Source organism: Lycium barbarum, chromosome 5 (genome assembly GCF_019175385.1).
Source record: "Lycium barbarum isolate Lr01 chromosome 5, ASM1917538v2, whole genome shotgun sequence".
Classification (NCBI taxonomy): domain Eukaryota; kingdom Viridiplantae; phylum Streptophyta; class Magnoliopsida; order Solanales; family Solanaceae; genus Lycium; species Lycium barbarum.
The window spans coordinates 2,198,972-2,211,338 of NC_083341.1; the positions used below are offsets into that span (position 1 = coordinate 2,198,972).

At 36.5% G+C, this 12,367-nt stretch overlaps 1 protein-coding gene across 1 annotated transcript; it reads left to right on the top strand.

The window, feature by feature from the left end:
- Nucleotides 1-6,685: 6,685 nt before the first annotated feature.
- Nucleotides 6,686-10,365, top strand: LOC132640088 (F-box protein At5g07610-like). Its single transcript, XM_060356520.1, has one exon. The coding sequence runs from the start codon at nucleotides 8,877-8,879 to the stop codon at nucleotides 10,134-10,136; it is 1,260 nt and encodes a 419-aa protein (XP_060212503.1). The 5' UTR covers nucleotides 6,686-8,876; the 3' UTR covers nucleotides 10,137-10,365.
- Nucleotides 10,366-12,367: the final 2,002 nt, after the last annotated feature.

Below are 12,367 nucleotides of genomic sequence, written 5' to 3' on the forward strand. Positions count from 1 at the left end.
TATATATATAAATATCAATATATGTATCAATATACTTAGGTTATATAACTTAATATATATAAATATGTTTAAGTTATATATAGCTTATATATATATATATATATATATATATATATATATATATATATATTAAGTTATACATATATATAAGCTATATATAACTTAAACATATTTATATATTTTTTAAAAATCTAACTTGTTAAGACTAAGACCCAAATCATCGGTAAGACAAACATTACAATTTAAAGAATTAAATACATGGCGCAAATAAAATCTATATTTTTTAAACAAATCTATAACATCGGCTCTACAAGTACTTCTAGGAATACCCTCAAATAACGGATTATAACAACGTTGAATGTAAGTAACAAACCCCAAACCTGAGGGAAAGGAAAATGGTAAACAATCATAAGCTACCATTTTAGCTATTTCTACACGCTCTTTTTTCTTGTCATACTTAAAATTTTTACCGGTTCGTGGGTCTATCGTCATTTGAATCCCCCTCACATTTGAACCCGTTTGCTCTCCCCAAACATCCATATGTTTGGTTCTCATATGAGCATTTAGTGTACCCGTTCCACCATCCTTACCAGTTCCTTGCTTAAAACTAAATACTTGTCCACATACGGTACATGTAGCTGATTGATTTTCCCTATTCTTAGTCATAAATTTCCAAACTTTAGCTGTTGGCTTACGAGTTCTAGGCGGTTTGTCTTGTGTATGTGATTGTGCAGGACATGTATCTCCTATGGGATTTTCGGGGGGTTATGTTTCATCATCATCATCTAAGTCTTCACTAAAAGTGTCGGTAAAATGTTGTTGCATTGCCTCATGACCTAAAAGTGGATTATTTCCACCAACATCAATACCTAAATTAGGTGTTTCTTCCACAAATGTTTCCTCATTAAGCCTACCCCTAACAATACCACTACTACTACTACCGGCACCACGTCTTAATCTCTTTGACATTATTAAATAGAATTAATTTAAATCGCAATCAAATAAATCACAAGAAAATAAATTACAACAAAAGAATTAAATTGCGTAAATTAAATTGCGAAAAATAAATTGCTAGAATTAAATTGCGAAAAATAAAGATAGAGTTGGAACGAAGGTACCAAATTGCCGGACTAATTTCCAACAAAGTGAAGACGGCTAGAATTGCAAATCCACCAAAGCTACTTCGGATTGTTGCAAATCACCAACTCCACCAACAATATTATAATTGCAAAATTAATAATTGAAAGTTGAAACTATAATAAGACTTTGTGGCTAATTATTGCAAAGTAACTATAATTGAGAAATTGAGATTTGAGAGAAAGATGAAGAAGAGTGAATTGGTGTGAATTAAAATGAAAATGAAGAAGGGTTAGATAGGGGTGGGGGATGGGTTAAAGTGTTAAAAAAAAGTTTGGGGGATTGGGAGGCCAAAAAATAATTTTATGACCGTTTGGCAACGACCATTTTTGCAAATAGACCGTTGCCAACGATCCATTAACGGACAGGCCCAACCACCCAACGATTTTTTTTTTTTTAATTTCACCGGTTAAACCAGTTCGGTTTTACCGGTTCCGGTTTCAAAAATATCGAAACCGGACCGGTAACCTTTTAAACGGTTAACCGGTTCTACCGGTTCCGGTTTTACCGGTCCGGTTACCGGTTTTAACTGGTTTAACCGAACCGGTTGACGGGTTTAGTCATGATACTTAATAAAAATACATGTTTAAACATGAGTGCGGAAATAACATGAATGAGTCACAATGGCTATACGACTCCGAATGTCTGACATAACATAACTGACTTGTCTAGTCTATGAAACCTCTAACATAAGTCTGAACATGGAAAACATACTCACTGGGACAAGGCCCCCAGCATACCTTAGGTGGATAACTAATCATAAAACAAAAGATGACTAAACCCCAAATGAGATGGGGCTCACCAATAAGCTGATACGAATGTTGTCCTACTGAGCAGAGGTGTCGTCCTGTATATCAGTACCTGCATCGTGAAATGCAGGCCCCCGGGCAGTACTTTGAATGTACTGGTATGTAAAGCAACTGAATGAAATAACATGGGACATGAAATTACATGATAAGAACTGAAACTGAAAACTTGGATATGAACATGAGTACATACATATATATAACATGGTAAAAATATCATAAGTAGGGAGAGCAATAAATTATAACCGATCCATGGTCTGGTGCTTGCGTTCCGCCAACAGAACACTCAGTCCTTGCCAGGGAACATGAGATTTAATAAAATATGAAAGGATCCAGTCATTATGAGAGATCGTCCGGGACATGGGTGGAGCGATTCTCATCCTACGGTGGCTACGTAGTTTCAGGCTATCTGAAGCCCTCCTCGGTAATTAAAGCAACTCCCAAAAACATGAACATAATATAGTTGGCTAAGAAGTCCATGATTTTCGTGAATTAACTTGTACTTGTCTTGTAATCATGATTTCACGAAATAACTTGTAAAATAAGTGGCACTTGCTGCCCATAGTTTTCATGAATATAACTTGCTTGTACATGGATATCATGAATTATAGCTTGCTTGCATGAACTTGTAAAACATGTATTATTTTCTTGAAAATAGCATAATATATCATAAACTAGCATGCATGAACCCATGGAATGAGATATATGGGTTTTTTATAGATTACGAACAAATTCTTAATAATCATAATGAGAATCAAGAACACAATGATAGAATAATATCAATTCAACCATAATATAGTCATAGACATGGACCTAGGGTTATCATGAGCATAGTATAGAATAGAAACCCTAGTTTTCGTAAAGAAATCATAATTTATGGATTAGGAGGCGTGGGGAAGAACAATGATGTTCCCACACGTAGATAGTAACTCTACATACCTTAGTCGCTCCAAAACTTGAATTAAAGACTTGAGCTTTGAAGAAGATTTCCAAAATCTTGAATTCTTGAACCTTGAGATGGGTTTTCTTGAAAACCCTAGTTTTAGAATGATAATTTCTTGTTTAGATTACAAGGATGGGTATTAGAATTGAGTTGGAATAATTAGAGTAGACTTACCTTGGTGTTCTTGATGATGGAAGAAGGTAGGAAGTCGTTCTAGGGCTTGAAGGAATGAAAAATAATGATTTGAACTCATATGGACGAATATATACTGTTCTGGAAAAATTATTTTTTCGGCCCAGTTAAATACTGGCCGTATTTCAAAATACGGGCCGTATTTTGAAATACTGGCCGTATTTTGAAATACGGACAACACTGCCTCTCTTCAGTAAAATGGCCATAACTCTTTGCACATATGTCAGTTTGATCCCCATAATATACCGTTGGAAAGGTATTTCAAAGCTCTACAACTTTCATGAAGGAAGTTTTCCCAAATTCCAAATACTTTTTGAAATACGGCCCGTATTTAACCATTTGACATCCAAATGCCAAATTCCATAATGCTCAGAAATTCTTGATTTTAGTTTACGACTTGAAATACAGACCGTAAACTGAAATACGGTCACTGTTCATGGGCGTAAACTCCCATCCTACAACGGAACAGGGAAATTCCAATTCCCACATTCTTCATCTGATTTTCTAAGTCTTGGATCATGGTCAAAGCTTACGTTAAAGGTACGGGGTGTTACATGGAGAGCAAGTGAATTAAGAGAATTAAGTTTGTTGGAACTTTGAAGAAAACATGAGGGGCAATTTTGGTCCAACTTGGAGGAAGAACATCTTTTAGTACATGAGGAGTTTTGGAGCAAAGCAAAAGCCTAAATTAAAGTTCATGAAGTCTAGTTTCCAACGCAACAAACCGTTCGTCGATAGGACATCGTAGTAGAAAGTTATGGCCGTTACAATTTAGGCCGCCAGAGCAGGAATTTACCCTGCACGACCGCGACCAAAGGGCCGCGAACGCGAAGAGTAGTAGGGATTAATCCTTCGCGAACGCAAAGGGCAAATTCTGTGTCGGTGCAAATCGACTTAAACCCTCTATAAAAGGGGTAAAACCCCTCATTTTCACCACAACCTTTTCCCCAAAGCTCAGCCAATATATGAGAGTATATTTATATCACAAAATTGAGGATTTTGAGTGATTTCAAGTGACGAGTATTAATCGAGGCTCGGGTAATGTGTAGTTGTGGTTATAGTATTGTTTTGCGAAGGACTTAGCTTGGATTCAAATTAAATATTGAAGATATTGCTGCTTTAACAAGAATAAGGTATGAATCGCTCCTTATTAATATTACTTTTGGTTTATTTACGAAGGCCAGTCAAGAAATTTCACGTTCAGAAGATGAAAGTCACGGAAATGCGAATGCTACGGTTGATGTGTGGGCACACTAGGAGGGATAGAATTAGGAATGAAGATATCCGGGACAAGGTGGGAGTGACATCGGTGGAAGAAAAGATGCGGGAAGCGAGGCTGAGATGGTTTGGGCATGTGAAGAGGAGAGACACAGATGCCCCAGTGCGGAGGTGTGAGAGGTTGGCTATGGACGGTTTCAGGAGAGGCAAAAGAAGGCCAAAGAAGTATTGAGGAGAGGTGATTAGACAGGATATGGCACAGTTTCAGCTCACCGAGGACATGACCTTAGATAGGAGGTTGTGGAGGACTCAGATTATGATAGAAGGCTAGGTGGCCAATCCTTTCACCTTAGTAGTTGTAGTTTTGCTCATTTGTTTATTGTCATTTGATTGCTGCTTATATTTGTTGGGCCGTTGTACTTTGGTGGTCTTGGTTATCTATAGTAGTTAATGCTCCTTTCTTTCCGGACTGTTCTACCATGACTTTCTCTCTTTTGTTATTCCTTGCTTTCATATTGTTTTCGATATGCTTGATCCTATCTAACCTTTTGTCTTGTTTTTCCTCTCTTGTTCTCCTCTCTTGAGCCGAGGGTCTTTCGGAAACAGCCGCCCTACCTTTCAAGGTGGGGGTTAGGTCTGCGTACACTCTACCCTCCCCAGACCCCACATGGTGGGATTATACTGGGCTTGTTGTTGTTGTTGTTGTTGTTTATTTACGAAGATAGAGTGATTAAATTATCGTATAATAAAGTTGTTGGCTGAGAGACTAGATAAACATCGTGTGGGGTGTTTCATGGAACATTTTGATATTGATGATAGTGTTGTTGATGTTGGTATTGTTGTTGTTGTTGATTAGTTGTTGTATTGTGATTGCAGACTAGGGACATAAACAGGGGAGATGATGCCGAAATTTCGGCAGATTCTAGAAAGAGTTAGTTTGAGGGCTTAAGACAGGCCTATGAAGATGAGTCTAACAATAGTATATATTTTCTTGAATATAGATTTACGAGCCTGGGAGGACAAGCGTTGAGTAGTTAAAGTCAAGGCGACCGAAAAGGTATGTTAAGGCTATATCCCTTCTTTTCATTGGCATCATTTCTACTATTGAGCCACCTTGACTATTCGCACCAAGATGTGCTATTCAGGAAGATTATACTCGGGTTACCGTAGCCCTATTGCGATAACTCTCTTGAGTTAAGGAAGGGTAGAAGAATAGTCAAGTTATATAAGATGATAGAATGATAGGAGGTATAACTAGTGTATATGTTATTTATAGGCTATTATGTTGCCTTCGAGTTGTCATTATATGTATACGCCTGGCCTACGGGTCATGGAGTTATCGCCTGGCCTACGGGTCATGGAGTTGTTGCCTGACCGACAGGTCACGGAGATGCGCATACCTGACCTACGGGTCATGGAGTTGATTATACCTGACCTACGGGTCATGGAGTTAATTATACTTGGCCTATGATTCATGGAGTTATCTATGCTTGACCTTCGAGTCACGGAGTTATATCTATGGATTATGTTATCTTGCCTCAGGTGAGAGGCAACCCAGGTAGAGTACCTCCAGATGCTTTCTTGAAATATCCAGAGTATAGCTTGTTATTTCATTTCAGTTGCTATATTGCCTTACATATTCAGTACATTATTCGTACTGACGTCCCTTTGTCTGGAGGTGCTGCGATTCTGCCCGCAGGTTCAGGTAGTCGGACAGCCGATCCAGCTCAGTAGGCCTTCCACTCAGCCGCAGTCAGTGCGCTCCACTTGGTCCGGAGCTGCAGTCCCGGTGTGGTACGCTATTTTGACATGTATGGTTATGACAGGGTCCTGTCCTTTCTACAGCTCGTGTTTCCTAGAGGTCTGTGGACAGTTGTACGTTGTTGGGGGATGTTATGTAGCCTTGTCGGCTCTCATTTTGTTGTACAGCATACATGGCAGCCTTGTCAGCTTGCTCAGTTGTGTATTTATATTTTGGGCGTGTGTGCCCAGTTCAGACGAGATGGTCTATATATATATATAGTCTCACCGACTTATTGGTATTGTTTGTGTGCAGGTAGGCAGTATTGGTTTAAGTTGGGGGTTACTCCTAGAGTTTCAGATTTAGCGTGGTTCGCTTGGGCCTAGGTTGGCATCGGGTGCCGGTCACGCCACTCCAGATTTGGGGCGTGACAGGTCTGAGGGGGCATGCGTGATCTTTCTCCAAAATTATTACATACTCCCTCTGTCCCAATTTGTGTGATACCATTCAGATTTCGAGAGCTAAAACAAGAAAATCTTTGATCACGATTTACTCGTATGCCCTTTAAATATTCTAGATTGAATTATTATGACTTATGATACTTTCTATTTACTTTCTAAATATGTAAATTATTTTTCAAAGAACTTAAAAATTATATGTTCGAACTCACAATCAAAATAAAAAAATTGATTCTCAAAATTCGAACTGTATCACATAAATTGAGACAAAGAATGTATTTTATTTTAAGTGATTTAATCTGGAAAAATAACATTATCTTGACCTCAAGAAGTGAAAGTTTTCAATTTTCACCATTCTCCCGCTCTTTTTAGTAAAAAAAAAAAAAAAAAAAAACTCAAAACAAGAAATTTTAAAATGGCAAAAATAATTTCCTAATTTACATTCCATATATATATTCTTTTCGCGGTTCTTTTTTCCCGCTATTTCACCTTCACGTTCTGTGGTAGGTTTTCCCACTAAGCTGCTCGTTTCCCTTTTATTCGATTTTTTTTTTTTTGGTTTAAACAAAAACATACAATTTCAGTGTTTGTTGATATCAATTAGTTGAATTTTGGGTTTTTGACAGTTCTTGATTTCAGTTGCTGGGGGTTTTTTTTTTTTTTACTCAAACTGGTAAGATTAGTTTGTTCATATATTGAATATTTTTTCTCTGTATAATGTTATTATAGTGTTAGATATTTCTGGGTTTATCTACTTTTCCCTTATTTGATTCATGATTGCCAAAAAAGTATGAAAAAAAATGACTGTCTTTTTATTATTTGCAATAAACACTTCTAAAAAATCGCTATTTTCCCACTGAAAAATGTTCGGTGGCTATTCCCATGGATATTTTGATTGATCTAGTAAGAAAAGAAAAAATAGTAGTGTTTTCCCAGCTTTTCAATGGGAATCTGTTTCCTACCATGCGTTTTTCCAGCGTGCTGGTTCAGTGAGGTGGGAAAATCATGCTTTATAACACAAATTTCCCACTTAATGTCGGTGGGAAAAACATATGTTTCTAGTAGTGAAAAGGTGTGTGCAAAAAATACTACATTTTGTGTTTTTCTTTGTTCAAAGGGTAGGAGAAGTTTGATCATTTGTTTAATTCTTTTCATTGTCTGTGTAAAATTATAGTGCCAAATCTTTCTGGCTTTAACCAATTTTCCCTTGTTTGATCATGAAAGGCTAAAAGCACCAAAAGGATGGTCTTTTAATTAAAATGATAGTCTTTTTATTATATGCAATAAAGGGTGTTTTTCTGATGTAGTTTCTTACTTTTGATTTTTGTTACTATCTACTGTCTTTGGTTATTTGCTTAGCGTACTGTTTTGCTGTAGTTATTGTTCCTTTTTTCTTTTTGACATGCTTAGTTTTTGCTTTACCCTGATTCGTGGGTCTAGAGGAAATAACCTCTCTACCTCCCAAGGTGGGGGTAAGATCTGCGTTCACTCCACCCTCCCCAGACTTACTTGTGGGATTATACTGGGTATGTTGTTGTTGTTGTAAAGGGTGTGTTTGGGAATGTTATATTTGGGATTTTTTTTGTTTCTAGATCATTTTCAAGTGTTTGGTTAAGTACAAAAATAGGTGACATTGGTTTATGATAGAGCATTGATCATAGTGTCTTTATGATATTTTTAATTTTAAAGATTGAGAATATTGTGGACTTGTTGGTTGAAGCTTCTGATTGTGTAAAGTTGTGATAATAGTAAATGAAAATGACTTTTTCCCATAAGTAACTCATTAGTTCTCCTTTTGGTGGGAATAGAAAAAGATTTAAATGATACAGTATAAGATAACATACACTATATTGTCATACCAAACACATCCAAAATATGTATTTCAAGATCTTGACAAATGTGCTATTAGTTTGATACAATTGTATTGCAATATTTTAGTCCAACTTAACAGTAATCTTTAGTAATTTCTTGTTGATTCTTTGCTTGAATTGGACAACCCTCTCACAATGAAGTGTTGCAAAGTTTCAAGTTAGCGTAGTAGTAGAGTCATTCTTGCATTTGGCTAGCTGGGTTGGTTCTGCTTATTGGTATTTTAGGCTATGTTGTTCGGACTCTCTAGAAATGTTGTCGAACCCATATCGGATCTTCCAAAAATGCACTATTTTTGGAGGATCCGACAAGCACACATCTCCATTTTGAAGAGTCTGAGCAGCATAGGTTATAGGTGGCGTCCATTTGAACTACGTCTTGAGCCAGCAAGTAAATTCTTAATATAGGTCTTTTTCAGACTTGAATAGCTTATTATATTTGCTATTTTTGTTGTCATGCTTGTATCTATCAGATCGGTTCGAGTTTGAAACTGATTCCTTGTTCTATTCTATATGAATCCTAGATTGACGATGGAGGAGAGCCACATGCATAAAAGACTTGCTGTTACTTCAGGGGTGAATGTCATAGCCGGAAATATTGACCTTTTATCTGAAATTCTTCTTCGTTTGCCAGCAAGATCTCTCATCAGGTTCAGTCTAACATGCAAGCTTTGGTTCTACATCATTACTGGTACACAGTTTAGGCTTAGTCATTGTCGTACTCTTGCATTATCCAATGCCCTCCCCTACTCCGGGGTCTACTTTTATAATTCTCTAACCAATCTCCAAAACATTGACTCCGTCCCGCTGACTGGTAATGTAACAAACCTCCCTCCTCTTCCACTCCTTGACCAAATGGCTGCAAAAACAGGATATCCAGTCAAGGTTACACAATCTTGCAATGGCCTGTTAATGTGCGTGATCAGCAGCAGAACTGAAGTATCTGATCTCAAACTTGGTTTTGTTTGCAACCCTGCAAAGAACGAGTATCATCCGTTGCCAGGCCCTTATGACAAGAATTATGAAGTGGTTTGTGGATATAATCTGATATTTGATCCTTCAGAACCACCTTATTACAAAGTTTTTTGTATAAAGCGTTTGGGTACTACTTTTCGGGGTTTCTCTTTTGGCTCAACAGATCTCGAAGTGAGTGTGTATGTGCCAGGTAGTGAGTCATGGAGATCTTGTTGTCATTTCTATGTAGACTATACTACGCGTTTCGACTGTGGGGTGTTTTGGAATGGTGCAATACACTGGATTGGTGAATACTTTTCTGTTCACTTTGATGCTAAATCAGAGGAAGTTGTTATTAAAAATATGCCACCGAGGCCTCAGGGAGATTTTACCGAAAAGATTAGGTATTTTGGGGAATGGGGTGGCCATTTGCATCTTATTCAGGTTCAGACCCGATACGCCAAGAGATTCAATGTGCTCGAATTAGATAAAGATACGTGGAAGTGGTCAGTTAAGTATCATGTTCATCTTGCTCGGTTAATTTCAGCATTTCCTGAGATGATTAAGCAAACACCATATGGCATACACTATGCATTTTCCATTTTGTCTGTGATTCGAGGGGAGAACGAAGAAGATTCAGTCCTTTTGCTAACTATTCCGGGGAAGGTGGTCGCCTACAACTTAGTGCGTAAAACTACTAAAGTAGTCCGCGAGTTGCCTGGTGAAGTAGCTAATACTTTACACTTTAATCATGTCAGCGCTTATAAGTATACTGAAAGTTTGTTTCCGGTTAGAGAGTGGAGTAATACTAAAAAATAGTGTTCTTATCAGCGGCTTGCAAGGACTTCTCCTTCTGGAAAAGTTTATCTCTTCGGTACTTCAAGTGAAGACTTATTTGAAAAGTAAATATCAAATCCTAGCTCTTGTAGTTGTTTTGGGATTCGATACAAATGTTATTGAACCTTTACTGAAAAATCATTTCAGTGTTTTATCTGGACATACTGATTTTGTGTTCAACTCTTTGGTTATTTAGTTTTATTTACGCTCACATTATCATTTCAGTTCTTTTTTAGTTCCCAGCCAATGGCTGATACAATTACATTATCATCTTCCTATTTCACTTGCTGTGCAATTTATTTTGTGGAGGACTATCTGGTGCTCGTTGGTTGTTAGGTAGTGGTGAATCCATAAGCTGGACTTAACAGGAAGCAGTGGCACATAATCTGTTTTCGGGCAGCAATGGCTCTCTGCTTACTCCACTGCTTTGTCCAGTACATCTCTAAGTTATTCTTTTTGGTTGAAAAAATATGGTAAATTTCATTAAACTAGTACCAACAAGGTAAATTTCCCAACTTGCATTGCAACTCCTGTTTCTTAGGCTCCAAAAAAGTCAAAAGGAAGATCCAGAAAAGTGAACCTTTTTCAGCTTCTTCTGCTGATTGGCTCCCAAGTTTATGTAGGTATTTTTAGGCATAAATAAACACCTCAACTTTGAGAATGCACATTTAGACACCTCAACTTGGTTTAAGTTGGCCCCGTAAACACACTCAGCCTACATGGCATTTCGCGCGTGTTTACAGGACCAATTTAAACCAAGTTGAGGTGTCTAGATGTGCATTATCAAAGTTGGGTGTTTACTTGCCAGTTGAGGCCAAGTTAAGGTGCATATTTATGTATTATGCCTACTTTTTATAATACCGTGAAGAGTCAGTAAAAAGGGGCTAGGATTACCATTTACTCTTAAATTGAGCAAAGAATATGGTTGCGTAGTTTACTTGATTCTCTTGCACAGTCGGACTGCATCCAATGCTATTATTTTAGTTTGTTGTCATAGAACCTTCATCGACATGTACTTTGGACTTTTTGTATATGTCATGTTTACTCATTATGTCATCCACGAAGGAAACATTATACTCCTTCCGCTCCAAAAAAATTATCTTAGTTACTATTTGGACAAATCGAATGATATTTTCTTTGTCCATAATTATTTTAAATATTTTCTAAATATTTTGAATTGTTAACTATTTTGCCTTATATTATTTTTTATGTAGTTTCTAAATACGTAATTTTTATTTCAAAGAAATTAAAGATTGTATGCCCATATTCACATTGAACATTAGTTAGTTTGACCCTTCTTATATGATGAGGCCGAAGAGTCAACCCTTGTAACTTGTGTATTACGGTATTTTTTTTTTTTTGTATTACGGTATTTCATTTGCACGCAAAGGTGTGATTTGGTAGTCAATAAAGTGGGGAAGAATCGTGAGGTCTCACGTTCAAATTCAATGAAGTAGAAAAGTAATAGGTAATTTCTATGTGTCCAAGCTTTGATGGCAAGATTATTCATTATTTGTTCTATTAGTCGAGGTGGACACAAGTTATTCAGATGCCATCATCATAAAAAAAAAAAATTATATTGCATTTGGCAGGTTGCTTGATTATTTTTTTGGCTAATAAGGAAAATATATTAATTAGAGCGTAATATATGCATCATTACAGGCTAATTGCTAGATTGATTATATGGAATCAATTGTCTATTCATGGAAGTTAAGATAAAAAATTCATGTTAAACTTTTAGTAGTTTTATGGGAGGAAATACGAATTTAGAAGTTATGTCCCATTATCCTACAACAACGGGATAGGTGAATATATAATTATTGGATTCTCCAAAATAATTTTAAAAATATTACTTGATAACTACTTTGAGCAAAAAATATACTCACTTGTCCCAGTTTATGTAGCATGCTTTCTTTTTTAGTCAGTCTCAAATAAATATAAATTCAATTATGAGTTCTGGACTTTTGGTCGGTCTGATTGCTTCTTTTTAATTGGATTTGTATTTATTCCACTAAAAATAAATAAAAATAAAAATTATTACCCATCGAATATGAGTTTTGGATTTGGTCGGGTCGGATCGATCTTTTTAATTGAATTTTGTATTATTAGATAAAAAATTAAAAAAAATAGTAAAAAAGAATTACCCACCAGAAATTGAATTTTCCGGCATATGTGGTTTTTGTAATAGTAAGGACAATGTTTCGTGTTTTTTA